We start from the raw sequence: 17457 nt of genomic DNA, 5'->3' as shown, positions 1-17457 counted from the left end.
TCAAGGAGAGAAAGAATATTTACATTACCTCAAACTATCTCTCCAAGATATTTGTAGATTTTTTTTTAAACATCTTTATTGGAATATAATTGCTTTACAATGGTGTGTTAGTTTCTGCTTTATAACAAAGTGAATCAGTTATACATATACATATGTCCCCATATCTCTTCCCTCTTGCATCTCCCTCCCTCCCACCCTCCCCATCCCACCCCTCTAGGTGGTCACAAAGCACCGAGCTGATCTCCCTGTGCTATGCAGCTGCTTCCCACTAGCTATCTGTTTTACGTTTGGTAGTGTATATATGTCCATGCCACTCTCTCACTTTGTTGCAGCTTACCCTTCCCCCTCCACGTATCCTCAAGTCCATTCTCTAGTAGGTCTGTGTCTTTATTCCTGTTTTGCCCCTAGGTTCTTCATGACCATTTTTTTTTTTTTTTTTAGATTCCATATATATGTGTTAGCATACGGTCTTTGTTTTTCTCTTTCTGACTTACTTCACTCTGTATGACAGACTCTGGGTCCATCCACCTCACTACAGATAACTCAATTTCGTTTCTTTTTATGGCTGAGTAATATTCCATTGTATATATGTGCCACATCTTCCTTATCCATTCATCTCTTGATGGACACTTAAGATGCTTCCATGTCCTAGCTATTGTAAATAGAGCTGCAATGAATATTTTGGTACATGACTCTTTCTGAATTATTGTTTTCTCAGGATATATGCCCAGGAGTGGGATTGCTGGGTCATATGGTAGTTCTATTTTTAGTTCTTTAAGGAACCTCCATACTGTTCTCCATAGTGTCTGTATCAATTTACATTCCCACCAACAGTGCAAGAGGGTTCCCTTTTCTCCACACCCTCTCCAGCATTTATTGTTTGTAGATTTTTTGATGATGACCATTCTGACCGGTGTGAGATGATATCTCATTGTAGTTTTGATTTGCATTTCTCAGAATTCAAGCACCATTCAAGCTTATTATATTTTATCTTGGCCCTTTAACACAGGATTCTGAGAGAGTCAGTATTATCTTGATTTTACACATGAGAAAACATAACTCTGAGTTAAGTAGTTATGTGTAGACCACACTGGTTGAAGGCATCTGCATTGGTGTACAAACTAGCTCTTGCTGAGTGCAAATCTTATGTTCTTTAAAAATGCAAAATGCAGACACTCAAGAGGAGTTCTAAAATTTGACAAAAGAAGAGGCAGCAGAAGATGCAAGGTATTAGGGCTCCCCAGAGAAACAGAACCAATAGGAGATATAGAGATGGATGGATGGATAGATAGATAGATACATAGATAGATAGATAGATAAATAATAGATAAGATAGATACATAGATAGATAGATGATAGATAGATAGATAGATAGATAGATGATAGATAGATAGAAGATAGATGATAGATAGATGGATAGATAGATAAGTAGATACAAATGATATTTATCATAAGGAATTGGTTCACACAATTATGGAGGCTGAGAAGTACCACTATCTGTCATCTGTAAGCTCAAGACCCAAGGGATCTGGTGGCATAAATTCCAGTCTGAGTCCGAAGGTCTAAGAATCAGGAACACAGTCCCACTCCAAGATCAGGAGAAGACCCATGTCTCAGCTCAACAGTCAGGCAGAGAGCGAATTCAATCTTCCTCTGCCTGTTTGTTCTATTCAGGCTGTCAGCGGACTGGGTACTGCCCACCCACATTAGGGAGGGCAATCTGCTTCACTCAGTCTATCAATACAAATGCTAATCTCTTCTGGAAACATCCTCATAGAAATACCCAGAAATGTTTAACCAGATATTTGGGCATCCCAGCCAAGTTGACACATAAAATTAACCGTTGTATACAGAAAATTTAAAAAAATATATCAACTAGAGAAATCAGATTATTTTCACAGAAATTTAGCCAAGGGCAAGTTAAGCTTTACAGCTTTGCTAAATCCCAAAAATACAGCATTGGTTAGGTATCGATGCTAAAGTTTACCTCCATTTAAGATGGTCTTTCACTATGTTCATTCATTATATAACATTTAAAGAGGAGATCTAAAATAGTTATTAACTAAAATATATTTCTAGTATAATATATCTTCAGTAAAATGTATATAGAAAATGTCACAGAATTTGCATAATAATGATTATTTTACTTCCAAACACTAACAATGTTGGTTTCAGTGGCAGAAGGCTATAATTACAATGTGTCAAACATCTGGTTTAAGAAAAATAAATATTTATACATATTCTAATTTCTGATACTTTATAGACAAAATATTTGATTAATAGATTTTTATTTAGCTTTTCTTCTAGATGTTCCATCAGTGCATACAGAGCGCCTGTGAGGTTTTTAATATCATGGCATTTTGGGATTGTAATTTTGAATGGTAAACTGACAACTAAAATATTAACTCCCAGCTTCAATTTCATGGTAATTTTAATAAATCAGCAATGTTTACAAAACTAACAAACTGTTTTACCTGAGGTGGTGTGGAATCATATCTATTAGAATTAGAGTAGATCTTGGTAGTCTAATTCCTCAATTTCCTTAAGGCAGCTGGGTCCCCAGGAAACAGAGAAAATTAGCAGAGATCTAAGAGCTGTTTTAATGGAGCCAGAGTCAGAATGGAGAATTCTATGAAATAAACCATAGCTCTTTCTCATTTCTGAAATCAATGCTTTAAATTAGTTTAGGCCAACTCTTAGAATAACAGGAGAACACTGACTTAAAGAAAATTAGCTTCATTTAGTTAGAGTTTAAATGAAGACTTGATGGAAAATAAACTATACCACTTATATAAGTAATCCTATCATATCTGTTAAATTTCCAAAGACATAGAGCTAATTGAATTTGGAAGAAAATGCTAACATGCCTGCTGACAAAAGCTGTTTTAAGTGTGATCTTAAATCTTTCAATGCCAATATACTAAGAAGATAAACTTCTAGGATGAGTATTTAAACATCATAATATAGCTTTATATCGTTAAAAAATGATCACAATGTCATAGGGCAAATGACAGTACAGAATAACAAAATTCTCTGGAAGGCAAATCTATCATAAATTTGGACGATAACCAAATAACCTGTAAAAAAACCTGCTTTGCCAAATAAATGTAATCTTTTAAGTTGCTATGGTAATTACTATACTTGTTGGAGGTATTTAAGAAATTCTGAATCCCTTGTGCATAATGAACTTTTATGAAGAGTATTCTAAGCAGTCAAGTTTTAAAAAAACGAATTTGTTTTTGATTTGCATAATTGATGTTTGAGTTCAGCATAGAAATAAACTCAGTTGGTAAATTGAAAGGACATGAAAAGATTGAGTGAAAGATTTTAAAGTTCAAGACAAAAGGAAGAGATTGCCTTCTATGATATTTATGCCTACTACTTCTCTGTTAATTGTATAAGTGCCTTTAGGTTGTTATTCAGTCTGAATTACTATCCAGAAACAGCAAAGAAAGTGAGAGTCGCCTTGCAGCACAGTTCTACTGAGCTTTAACATTCTGGGTTTAATTTAATATTGGGAGTGAAACCCACACTTAATTATTTACTAATTGCTACATCTCACATGAGCAAAGGACTAAATTATGTTCTCTTTTTCTAGCTGCATTCATAGTGAATTGAACCAGATTATTTGAGATGCTGTGACTGGAGAATGGGAAGGAGGAGATGAGGTGACTATGACTTGCCAGGGGTCTTTTTAGCAGGCATCTGTGAGCCTGGAAATAGTCTCCAAACAGGAGAAGAGCCAACGGGGGGAGTGACAAATAGGCCTCCGTTATCTTGAGTATAGGTTAATATGGCTGCCAAGGCTCAGTTTGCAAAGAAGCCTAAGATCTGAGGGACCGATGTTTAGGGGAGGTCCAACAGTGCTGGTCAGGACTCAGAAGGACTTTCTGAGAGCCAGTGATGAGGAATCTGAGGTTCAGAATTAGGAGACCAACTACACAGGTTAAGGCATCACTGGAAAATTAGGGAACATGATAAAAACCCAGTCACTGGGAAAGTGAATGGCCATTTCATTAACAGAGAGAAAAGCAAAATGTGTAATATGGGATGAAGAAAATTGGACATAGCGTAGGGAACACATTTCTCAAGCCCTTGTGACTTTGTCAAGTTAGGCATCTCACTATCCATCCCAAGGGTCACTGATCAACTGTGCTTAATCCAGGCAGGTTTCCTGAGGATTGAGTTCATGCATGTAAAATTTAGGACAGTGCCTGGCATGGATTAAGTGCTCTGTAAGTGTTGTTGTTTTGGTTGTAACAGTGTTTTTGTTGTTACAAGGGATTGAGTTTTAAAGTAGACTCAGTCTTTGGAGATCTACGCAGTAAGGCAAGAACAAAATTCCTAGGGACATGGCGGGGCCAGCCTCATTAAGGAACAGCCCTAATCTAATAGAACTCTCACTCCCACCTGCCTAGACCAAAAATCGGTTGGGAATGTGGAATAGAATTTATCCTGAAGGTGTTTACCATGCCTGACTCTGACTACTTGCTGAAACCATCAGCATTTTGCTTGCTCGCCATTTTGCAACATCTTCTGGATGCAACACTAAGTGGCTGCATGTCCTTGCAGAAGTTTACATTTTTTTTCTGAGCCACAGAAATGTATCTTTTCCTGTGACTTTGTATAGTTCTTTCAAATTCCCAAATTTATACAATCACTAAAAAGTTCAGTATTTGGTAGGGAATAATAAAGGTCACTAAGTAATTTAGAACAAAATTGGGGTAACCAAAATTCTAAAAGGCATAATAGGAGAGCCATTGTGTAAAAGTCTGGATGCTTATGAACAATAAGAGTTATTCTAGGAAGAGAAACTAGCATAGAATGGGGGAGCTCTTTCTCATCCCCATTCCTTTAAAAAACTGCTTCCTCCTCCTGGAACTCCTTGCTTCCAATAGTCACTGGGGAAACACCTACTCATAGTTAAATACTTACTTACATAGAGCTCCATTAACAAGCATTTCTTGCTCCACAGGTACAACTAACTGCTTTCTCTTTGGAATCTCCAAGAAACAGTTTATAAATCTGTCCTGGAGAACTTGCCACGTGGTGTTTATTATTTATTGATTATCAACAAAACTCCTCTACTAGATAGTGTCTTCCCTGAGGTCAGGGATTTCTTGCTGTTGTTTTAACAGCTATATTGAGATATAATTATGTGCCATAAAATTCACCCAATGGGATTGTGTTTTATTTGACTTTTTATCTTCAGCTCTCAAAATAGTCCTGGTATGATATAGAATTAGCCTCAATAAATCTTTTTTTGAATAATGGAACCCACATATGAAGGAGTAAGGATTTCCAGTGGACACCAAGCAGATGTGAAACTGATGTACCCCGGTTAACTAGTTTGTCTACAGGATCAAGTTGGTAGATCAGGTCACCCTCTGCCACCCGCACTCACTCCGTATACTTTCCTTTAAAGGTTGTGCCTTCAGGGACTTCCCTGGTGGTCCAGTGGTTAAGACTTTGCCTCCAAGTGCGGGGGCCGGGGGATGTGTGTGTGGGTTCGATCCCTGGTCCGGAAGCTAAGATCTCACGTGCCTCGCGGCCAAAAAACCAAAACATAAAACAGAAACAATATTGTAACAAATTCAATAAAGACTTTAAAAATGGTCCACATCAAAAAAAAAAAAAAAAAAAAATTAAAAAACAAAAAGAATGCGCCTTCAGATAGAGGAGGGGACATTGCTTCACCAAAAGTGACCCCTTGCCTGAAATTGCAGTGGACTAACATAAATAAATCAGCTTCAGGATTTACAACTTGGGACCTTAATAATAGGCTCGCCATGCTGTCTTCAGTAACTGAAAATGGGGAAGCAAAACAAAACAACCTATCTTTTCCTTTTTGTATCAGGACAGGTTGTTTTAGGAATACAGAGAACAATGGATTGGGAAACATCCATGGATTAAACCTCTAAACATAAAAAAACTTTAGAAACCATATATCCGTGGTTGCAGGGAGTCTAGTTGTGTCCCCCCAAATGCTAAGCGCTCTCTTGGTAATGCTAAATAAAGCAAATTATACAATCAATAAGTACAGGGAACACTGTTTCCTACTTTTATATTTCCTCCAAATGCCTCAGGTAAAGGCTATATGAGAAATGAATGTCATATAAAACCTATCATTTAGAAGAAAAAAACTAATGTAGACTGTCGTATTTACAGGTATAACAAATAAAGATACATGTGTGAGTTTTAAAAATTATACCCCTAATAAAAACATTCTGTCTAACCCCAGCATGACGGTAAGCCTGTATATCTTCACTATCCAAACACAAAATACATTTTAGTTTTAGTAATAAAATAGTACTTTTTAGAAATAAAAATAACCAAATTAACTTCATAATAAATATTTATAATGAAGACTACGATGGAAAATTCTAAAAACTGTGTTATCTTCAAAAAGCTAATTTCTCTTTGTAGTTATAAAATAAGTAGATTTGAAATGACTTCATACAGTTGTGTTTATCTAAACAACTAATAAGTTTGAAAACAGTTTCCTTGGAAAACTCATTTGTATAAAACGAGGAGATACCCAGTCTATAACCAAGAGCAAAAAGTCATGTATCAAAGCAGAATACAAATAACCTTGTATTTATAAAAATTAAGTCAAAAATTATAGAGCTTTATGAAAACATGAAGATGAATAGAAAGAATGACAAAGTTAGTAATGTGTCTAAAGTCACATGGCTTATGGGCAGAGACAATGACAAAAGCAGAGACTAATAGGGTCAGAGTGTAATCACTATAGTCATTATAGATTATCCACTTTAAGTCATCTGTCTAGTTCTTGAATTCTCTCTCCAGTATATTTTCCCTTTTGAATTGTCTCTTGCATGCTTGAATACTGTCAGCAACAGGGAATTTACTAACCTCTGAGAAACACATTTAATCTTTGACAACAAATATTACCATTAATAGATCACTCTTTAGTTGAGAAGAAAGCTTTTTCATTATAATCTCTACCTATTAGTCTTTGTTCTAGTATTTGCAGTCATGAAAAACAAGTCAGATACCTTTTAAACATGATAGTTCTGCTAATTATCAAGGACAGCTGATTGTTCCTTTTATAAAGTAAACTTTTACTTTGTGATTAAGAGGTTTTTTTGTTTTGTTTTGTTTTGGTTTTAGTAACATATACTGTGTTCTCCTTATCAAAACTTAGAAAATTTAGGCAAGAACAGAAATCACCAATTACCCATAGGTAACCTTTCTTAATTATAAGCGTAGTTACCTCCTTCTTACAGGTTTTATCATTGTTGTAGACATTAATTTTACTGTGTTCAAAATTTTATCCATGATTAGCACGTATCATAATATGATTATTCTGCATAATATTAACTTTTAATACATATTATAATAGTGGTACACTTTTTAATTAAATAGAAATTTAGCTCTTAATTGACTAGCTTACAATTATTGTTTTTTAAGTCTCTCCAGTTTTTTCTGACAATATGTTAAGAGTTATTTTTCCTATATAAGAGTTATTTTTCCTTTTGTGTATACATCATTGCCTGCTTTATGAAATACAGCTCCAGGGTTGATTCCTGGGAGAGATGTTCGTGGGGTAACGGGCTTGAACCTTTCAAAAGGGTGATACACATATTTCTAATTCCTTTTCACTTTAAACTATCACCAACAATTAACAAGAGAATCGTTTTCACTGCATCTTTTCTGGTACTGCTTATTCTTTTGTATGTAATGTGATCACATTTGACGTGCAATGTCTTTTATCGTACTGGTAGACTTCACAGTTTTAGAGGTCAGTAAAGTAGAATGCATCTTCAAATGATATTTTCCAGTTATATTTCCTTTTCTCCCAGGAGGCTGTTCTTTTTATTCTTTGAATCTTAGTGATTTTTCTTTTCTATTTAATAACCTCTTCTCAGTCATATTTATTTTGAATAATTTTCCTAGTTGTTTTGGCTCTTAATTTTGTACATTGTTTTCATACTAAGATTTTTTGCATTCTGTATATACATAGTATGATTCTTCCTCATGGTCATCTCTCCATTGTATTTTGTTTGGAAAACTTTTCCCCATCGAAAGGATTGATTAATATTTACTGACATTTTCCCGTCACTTTGCTTCAATATTTAACTTTTAAATATACTTTGAATCACTCTTATGGTGTTACTAAATAATTATTTCCAAAACTTCTAACCAACTGTCTCAACATTGTTTATTGTTATTGCTTTCCTGCTCTGATTTTTCATGCTTCTTGGTTGATATGCTACTATGAAATATGTGTTCCATTACTTCTCCCTCTCTCTCTCTCTCTCTCACACACACACACACACACACCACCACCACCACCACCATGACCAACAGCAATAACATCTAACATGGTATCCTTACCTCTGCAATAATCTAATGGGTATTTTTTTTTAATTTTGGGGTCATATATTTATCAAAAATTCTATATGTGCATACAAATTTATGCATTTTTATATTACTTTTGCTATCACTACAAGATTTGTTCCTTTTTGTTTTGCTCAAAAGACTCACCATTACCATAGTTACCATTCATACATACACACACGTGCCCACACACAGTGTCAGAAACTAAAGGTCAGCTATGGACTGCAGGATCTGGTTGTTCTGGGCAACTTTTGAATAAATTTTGCTGTTGAATATTTCATTTTTGAAACTAGGTTATTTCGTCTTTCTTTTGTTTAATCTTGTAAACTACTTATTTGCAACATGTATTACTTTCCCCCCACATTTCTTCTTAATATTGCTTCCTTTATGACAACTTATGCTTTCACTGTCCACAAGTAGTGACATCTTTGACACAATGAAAGAAGTAAAAGTGTTTCTGATGTAGTAATAGCAATATGTGTACACACATTCTTGTTATAAAATGATATATGTATTCCTTAAAATCTTCACATTCTATGAAGGTATGAAAAAATAGGGATATGGGAAAGGATTAGAATGAGAGTACTTGAAATATATTCAATCAGAGCACTAATAAAATACTAATAAACTCAATAAAATATGAGCAGACATTTAAATCTCCACAAACATACCACCATCAGAGTCTGGGTTTTGCATTCTTAATACTAAGGGTTAATGCTTCCTCCTTCATGATATAAACTCTTGATGTCATTCACTTGGTTTATTGGCAGATGGTGTTAGTTTTTACTCTTACGCATTTCCAAATCAATCAGCAACCTAAATGACCATTAAAAACAGAAATTGGAGGGACTTCCCTGGCGGTCCAGTGGTTAGGACTGCACACTTCCACTGCAGGGGGCCCGTGTTCCATCCCTGGTCAGGGAACTAAGGTCCCACATGCTGCACAGTGCGGCCAAAAAAAAACACCCAAAACAAAAAAACAAACAAAGACAAACAGAAATTGGATTATGTACGTCCCCAGCTCAAAGCCCTTCAAGAATTGCTTATTATGTTTTGAATACATTCCCAGATCCTTGCACTTCATTTCCTGGCTACAGAACCCATTTCTTCCACTCTCTCCTCTGCTCACAATACTCCAGACTTGCCGTCCCTGTTTTACATCCTAGAATGCATCCTTCTCCTCCTGCCTCACTGTTTTCTCACTTTCAGATCGTTTTAACATCATGGTCTTCTCTGCACTTTTAAATTTCACTTAGCTGGCTTTTTGTCATCTTTCACGTCATAGAGAGGTAACCCCTGAGCCCCCTACCTAAGGTAGATCTCCATCTCCTCCCCCTCCTGCCATCTTTCTTCACCCCCTCTCATCATTTGTTTCCATTGTAGCCCTTAAAAACTGTAATTTTGCTGTTGGTTCCTTTGCTTTTTTAATTTTTTGTGGGTCCCGTCCAATGGACCATAAGCTCCGTGAGTGAAAGGATCCTGGCTTCAGGGTATTGCCAATGTTTAATATACACATTTGACATACAGATGTTCAGCAGATACTTTATTCATTCAGTAAATATTTATTGTGTACTTTTTACATACTAGACCCTTTTCTAAGCCTCGTACATAGATCAGTGAGCAAAACAGACAAAAACTCAGCTATTTAAACCATAGAAATCTTTCTCTTTATATCTATACTTTACATATATCGTAGTGTCATCCTATGATCAAATATGGTCTTCATGTGAGCAATCTTCTGAGGCTGTATGCATGAGACTAATTTTATTCCTCCCTGCATTTAAATAATTTTAATAAATATGAAATTCTAGCTTCAAAATTCTGTTTGGGGGGTTTATCCTTTTCTACTTTTTGGTAAAAACCTCATTACATTCTAACCTCCAAATTTGTTGTTAAGAGGTCTGATGTTAATCTGTTTCTTTATTCTTTTTATGTATCAGACTCCCAAAATATTATCATACAGTTTTCCAGTAAAGCAAGGATAAGTTCTTTATAACTCCCAGCAGTAGGGAGAACATCACATTGATATAGCTGTGTAGTGCCACCAAAGGGGCCAGTTGGGGAGAATATCTGTAGGGTTTTCTGCCCTGGGTACAAGGAGTTTAAGGTGGCTATTTCAAGGTAGGAGAATGATTGAGATTGGGCAATATTTGTGACATACTAATTTAGGATTGGTAGATTTGGCCAAGTGAGGGTTCTGGAGAGAGTCTTGACAAGTAAAGTGTTTGATAAGGAAGCTATTTGCCCAGGTGAGCAGGATGTTATCTCAGATAAACTTACACGCAGGAATTTCTTGATGGGGATAGTGAAATCCTGAGTTATTTATTGGTTTACAGTCTTATCTTCCCTGGGCAAAGTTTTTCTAGAACAAAAACTAATGTTGTCACAGCTATTCCTTATGATGTATGTGGTAGGGGATATTTTTTTCTCCTCCTTTATAATTTTTTTTAATCTGTGAAGGAGTTATTCTTATATATCTTATGTGGTACTATGGATTCTTTCCATGGGAGGTCTTACATCTTTTATAATTATGAAAATTCTTGGTCATTAATACTAAAAATATGTCCTGCACTCCATTATTTTATTTTCTCTTCATTCAATTGCTATTTTATAGATTTGGGCTCTTATACATCCATTCTCTCTTTCTCTTCACTTTTACTTTTTCCTAACTGGGAGAATTTCATGATCTGAACTTTCAGTTTACTGATTCATTCCATGGTCATTCTGCCAGTATCTCCAATTACTTATTCTTGATGATCTCTTATTCCACAGATTTTCTCATATTCTCTTTATAATTTTGTAGATATTTATACACGTATTTTAGTCTCCTGTTAATGGGTATATTAACTCTGTTTCTCCCATTATAAGATATTCAATTTGCTAGCCTTGGCTGTCTTGTACTTTTTTCCTCTGTGCTCACATTTCCCTGGAAATATCAGCCAACTGACCAAAATCTAATGCCTTTCTGATGATTTAGGTAGTAGTGATAGGAAGTGTTTTCCAGAGCTGAGAGCTACAGATGTGTTGATTTACACATTACAGTTATAATTCTTTGGGTGAAAAAATCTTGGGGGCAAGATAGTTAGAGGAGAAAAATAGGTAAAAAATGAAAGCATTTTTCCCAGGGTATTCAGTAGCTTCGTGACTGTTGACTGGATGTCCGGTTATGCATTGTTGCCTTCAACGGGCCTACAAGTGCTAAATCAGTTTTTGGCACGTGATTGAAGCAATTTTACCCTATTAATTTTATTCCTTTACCCAAAATGACAGAGGAATAACTCTGAGAGTATAGTCATTAATTCATTGATTCATCAACAAATTTGGGGCACTAACTACCTGCTTAGCATTGGGGATGCAATACTGTATAAGTCACAATCTTTTATACAGTAAAAAAAAAATGTTCTAAAGCTAAGAGGTCCACAGGGTTTATGAAGATGTATAAAAAAGGCCATTAACTCTGCCTTAAGAGGAAGAGAAGAAAAATCCTCAGAGGCTATGATACTTCACAGAAGGTTTTAAAACTTGGCAAGAATTGCCAGAGACTCAGGGGAGGAACAGTTTTCCTCTTGTAAAGAACAGTGTGAGAAAATGCTTAAAACTGTAGTGGCCAAGTGGTTTGGGATTCTTGTCAGTGTAAAATAAGGTTTTCCAGGGACTGCCTTGGTAGATATGTCAAAGAAGGCATTTAGAAGCAAGGTCATGGAGGTCCCGTATTCCATAATAGGTTAGTGTTTTTCCTGTGAATGGTTGTCAGTCATTTAAGGATTAAAAGTGAGAGAGTGATTGAATCAGCTTTACATTTTAGAAATATTAGGCACATGGCATTGTGGGACTAAACAGGGAGGATGCAAGGATAACATCGGTGAGATTATTAGAAGGATATTGGTGTAGCCACGTGAAAGATGATGAGGAAAAAGGCCTGGAGTTAGGAATGATAGCAAAAATGAGAGCATTATGCTTTTATGTGGAGTATGCATTATATCAAAGATTATTGAGATAATATACTATACCAATAGCAAGAAAAAAATCCGAATTGGATTGAGTGTGAATAAGTTATCTGGGAAATTGTTATTTTATATCAGATTTCAAAAAAAAATACACATACAACTTAGATATGTGCCATAGTATCCTAACAAAAAATGAGAGTCTTTATTTCTCACTGTGTCATAAGGTCACACGTGTATGAAATGTATCTTTTGGCAGTTAGGGAATAAAAAGCAAAAAAGAAAAAACAACGTTGTTTGGGAAAATTTTATTTTACTTTTAATAATGTATACTCAAGAGTGGAGATTTCTGTCTATTTTCTTTCCTTTGTGTTCTTCAGAATTCAAGTTCACTGTTCTTTGCACCACACAGCTAAATTTATCCTTTAGGGAATATGCCTTCAGACCCTATAAATATCTGGAACTTCTGTTTTCCTGCATATCTTCATGTTGTTTAGATGATTGTGGTTTTCATATCTAGGGACAATTTTTTAAAATTTCTCTTGGGATTGATATCAAGGTGAAGCTCTCCCACAGTTTTGTTTCTTAAGTCCCAAACATATTTAGGAAAAATAAATGTTGGGTTCATTAAGAATTCACATCGCGGGATTTGAGTTTTTCTTCATCACATCCCATATCTCTTCCAAGTCTTTGAAACATAACTTGATGAAGCAGCCATTTTACTTCCGGCTTATGTGTCATAAAGGGGGCATTGAAATCAAAGGATCTGTTGAACTCTGTAATTTATGGGGAAAAAACATCTTTTTCCTCCAGAAAGTTTATTCTGAAAGTGCAGGATCAGAAACAGGCTTTTATTTCTACATTTGAGGTCAAGATATTTGCTTCAGGGAGATCCCTGGTGTTTTACAGACTTTCTATCCAGTAGCAATTCCGTTGTTGCTGATAAGAGTGTCAGCTCAGGAGCCGTCAGCCTTATCAGCGGCTTCTCCTTGCAATTACATTCGTGTATCACAGTTTTCAAATGTTAAACTTGATTTTTGTCCTTCTGTTAGTATCACTGCATCAAGTAATCCAGAAGGACAAGTGGATGTACTGAAAAATTATATACTCTTCCTGACTTTCTTAAGTTTTTAGCCATCAATCAGAGTTGCTCCACCTTCCTTCTTTCTCTTCCCCTCTCTCTCTCTTTCTCTATGTTTTACTATTCCATTGTAAATATTTAAATTTTATTTACTTTATGTGTTTACATTTTAAGTATATTTCAAATCCATGTAGCCTTCCAAACATGAATTCTTGTTTTGTTTTGTTTTGTTTTGTTTTTTTATCAAATTCAAGATGTTAAAAGAGGACAGCAGATAAAAGGTCTTTCTCAGCACTAACTCTTTGATTTTCCTCACCCATTCCTTCATCGTTGTTGTTTCTCCTCACTTTATAGATGGAGAGACAGGTTATCTAATGGAAAGTCTCATGCCCAATTCACATCTTAAACACAACGTTGAGTAGAATATATCTTTCTCTCAATGTCATATTACTCTTTTTGAAACTTACATAGTTTACATTTATGGTAGTTATCTGGATTAAATGAAATAGATTTTAGTAAGTCTAACTTCTCATTATGTGACCCCTCCTCTCGCACAAATTCTCCAGTATCTGCTATGTTGTCCTCCAATCCCTTCGTTGTCACCAACATCTTATACTCTGAAAATGAGAAGTCAAATGCTGTTTACTGTCTAATATTTTATATGATACCATCATTAATAAAACAAAGTAAATGAAATAAAATGAAATACAGTTTTTCCATCCTCTAAGCTGATTCCTAATCCTGACTGAGCCATAATTCACATGAATTTCTGATACTGTGTATGTGTATGTATGTTCACACTTTCATTTTAACCTGTATTTTGGGGTAAGCTACAATGAAACACTAGTCTTAAGCAAAAATATTCTTGGTGGGAAACCTTGGATTCAACTCTAGAAAATGAAAATTAACGTATTTTTCCAAGAGCCATGGGTAAGGACAAAGTGAGGTAATAGAGAATGTATACTGCTGAAATAGAATATAAATGGCGGTTATTATCATTATGAAGACTTACACTATAGTCTGGATAAAATTGCCATGTGAAAACCACAACTTTGATCCCGCACACTTTCATGGATGCTGACATAGATAGAAAAGTTGTGCTGGGGAAGTGGGCGACAGTTGCCTTCCGAAGGCAAATATTTTAATGTTACCACTGATGCATATATGGGGCAGTTGGGATCAGAAAATTAAAAAAAGATATGTAACATAATAATGATGTTGATTTTTGAAGTTTTGGTTATACTGGAGGACTATTAAATTGTCTTTGTTGTCTGATAATATAATTTTGTTCCCGTTATTCTAGTCAGTTAATGCATTGTCTAAATACTGAAATTATAATCAAGCTTCAAGTAAGCAATTTGCATGTCTAAAATTAATATATTTGAACACCAGTATTAATTTTTATGTTCCTCTAAAAAGGTAATATTGCTATTTAAAGAACTCACAACACACTTTGTCTGCAATTATAAAAATAAATTTATATCATGCTGTATATTTGGTCATTATAAGTTTAAAACACCAAGACTAACAAAATGTGAAATATTTGAGAAAAATATTCTGGATTATAGGATTACCACTTTTTGCTTAGTCTATGAAGAGGCCTTAATAAAGTCCTGAATCTAATATGCCAGAAAGGAAGAAATTATGGAATTGCAGTTTTGTGTATTAGATCCTGAACCTAGATATTTGAGAAATCATGATGCATAATCTGGACATCAAAAAATACAACTTAACTATTTGATAACTGAAATTACTGTTAAATTGAGGTAGCATGCAAACAATGCATACTTTCCCAAGTGGAGAACATTACACTAAATATAATCACGTTTGTTAATGCAATGCATGTTCAAGCTACAGTTAAAGCATTATTCAAATCTGGTTAAGTTACTTATAAAATGATTAGATCTAAAAAGATCAATTAAGATGAATATGCATGTTCAGGTACTTAGAATGCCCCATTCATTTTAATTTGATGTAGTGAATGTATGTAAGTAAACATGTGGGTTGAATATAAATGACATAGAATAATAAAATAGTTCAGACCATAAGTCTGAAATCAGGACCTAACGGCAGTAAAGAAATTATATTCAAAACAGAATACATTTTTCAGTAAGTTTGTATCGCTAAGATGATAACCAAATCAGTATAACTTCTAGCGACATCGGACTTTTTTATTAATCTATTTTAAGACGATAATCTCTTATTTACTTGAAATAATTTCCTCATGTCTAAAGTTAATTAGATTTTAAATTAGATAAATAAATTAATAATTTCCTCATGTCTAAAATTAACTGTATATTTACTGTAACTTCAAAATAATATTACATTTTACAGTAAATGTATTCATGCCTTGTGGTTTATTGTTTCATGATATGGAGGTAAGAGAATTAAGAAAATAGCATTTTCATAATAACCATATATTTTCATAATAAACCATATATTTCATAATAAACCATATATTTAATCCTTTTCTAAATGCTTCCGCTGGAAATTTAATTGCCTAGACTCATCTTGATAACTAATATCATTGGTACACATTCTTTCTTCCTCAACGAATTTACTTACAAGAGGAAAAAAATAAAATTATGCTCATCGGGCTCAGTATGATATTTTATTGACATTAATATTATTAACTCACAGTAACTGTAACGTCAGTTCTTACAAACATTAAAAATAGAAATGAAAGTGAAAAACATTTTGCCCAGATATTGATATTCTGTAATCTCAACAGCATCTCCACGATGAGCAAAACTGACAGTGCCTGACATTCTTGAAAATCCCTGGTCCAGTTTCGGGACCCCAGAGATACAGCCTTTGCCTTTCAAGGTTCTCTGTTAAAAACAGTATATATTTATGATAAATTTATAAATAATTTTTAAAAATTACAGGTGCAACCTCTGACAGACGTTACTTTTAAAGTAACTTTTATAAGTAACTTGCCAAATACTGGCCTCTCTTTCTTCTTAAATAAGAAATTTGAAACCTGTGTTTCTAGATAACTGAATAATTATTGCCTATTTCCATTGTTTAAAGGGAACATAACTTCTCACTTAATAATTACGGTTTCATCGTTGTTATTGGCCTCATTGTGAGTTGTTAAATGCGATGCATAATCATTCAAAAGTGTGCTAATGCTAATCCTTGTGTGTGTTGGTTTTTGTTTGCACTTTCAGAGACCAAGAAATAGCATGGCATGAAACATGGCTCAGTTCTATTACAAAAGAAATGTTAATGCCCCCTACAGAGACCGCATCCCTCTCAGGATAGTCCGAGCAGAATCAGAGCTCTCACCGTCCGAGAAAGCCTACTTGAACGCCGTGGAAAAGGGAGATTATGCAAGTGTCAAGAAATCCCTAGAGGAAGCTGAAATTTATTTTAAAATCAATATTAATTGCGTCGATCCACTTGGAAGAACTGCTCTCCTCATTGCAATCGAAAATGAGAACTTGGAGCTCATCGAACTACTCTTAAGCTGTAACATCTATGTTGGAGATGCTCTATTACACGCCATCAGGAAAGAAGTTGTCGGAGCTGTAGAGCTGTTACTGAACCACAAGAAGCCCAGTGGAGAAAAACAGGTACGTGCAAAAATACTGGCTTTAGTTTATTTTACTTGCAGAAGGTTTCTATGGATGGTCATATTCTCCCCAAATTTTAAGAAATGTTAGCCTTGAAATCAGAACTATTATGACACAAAACCACTGCTAAGTACACATTTTATACTCTCCAAAAGTCACCGCCACCTGCACCTCCTACCCTGGCTAATCAGACTTTAGTGAGAACCAAAGCAAAACAAAGTAGCCTATGGTGGCTTCCCATACATTGGAAACATTTCTATCTAATGGTCAATAATGTTTTCGGGGGGGCTACTGAGTACGTGTGGGTGTTTCTCCTCTTGTGCTTCATTTTCTGACGTTCTACAGTGACAGGCTGAATTCTTTTGCTAGTTTCCCTTTTAACCTGCTTGCCTCTTCTGGAATTCTGCATGTTATTGCAGAAGTGAGTTGTACATATAATTCTGATATTGTTCTTTAGCAAACTCCAATAGATTCTTTTAAATTGAGACTT

At 34.9% G+C, this 17457-nt stretch overlaps 1 protein-coding gene across 1 annotated transcript in view; it reads left to right on the top strand.

Annotated features, from left to right (window-relative positions):
• Positions 1 to 17457, top strand: part of TRPC4 (transient receptor potential cation channel subfamily C member 4) — a 166481-nt gene that overhangs the window by 31998 nt on the left and 117026 nt on the right. Inside the window, exon 2 of the mRNA XM_059903117.1 lies at positions 16563 to 16967. Within this exon, the coding sequence (XP_059759100.1) occupies positions 16590 to 16967 (378 nt within the window). The 5' untranslated portion in view covers positions 16563 to 16589. The remainder of the gene's footprint in view (positions 1 to 16562; positions 16968 to 17457) is intronic.

This window comes from Balaenoptera ricei, chromosome 18, assembly GCF_028023285.1.
Source record: "Balaenoptera ricei isolate mBalRic1 chromosome 18, mBalRic1.hap2, whole genome shotgun sequence".
NCBI classification, from domain to species: domain Eukaryota; kingdom Metazoa; phylum Chordata; class Mammalia; order Artiodactyla; family Balaenopteridae; genus Balaenoptera; species Balaenoptera ricei.
The sequence above is the reverse complement of the archived record's forward strand: the minus strand, read 5'-3'. Positions and strand labels throughout refer to the sequence as shown.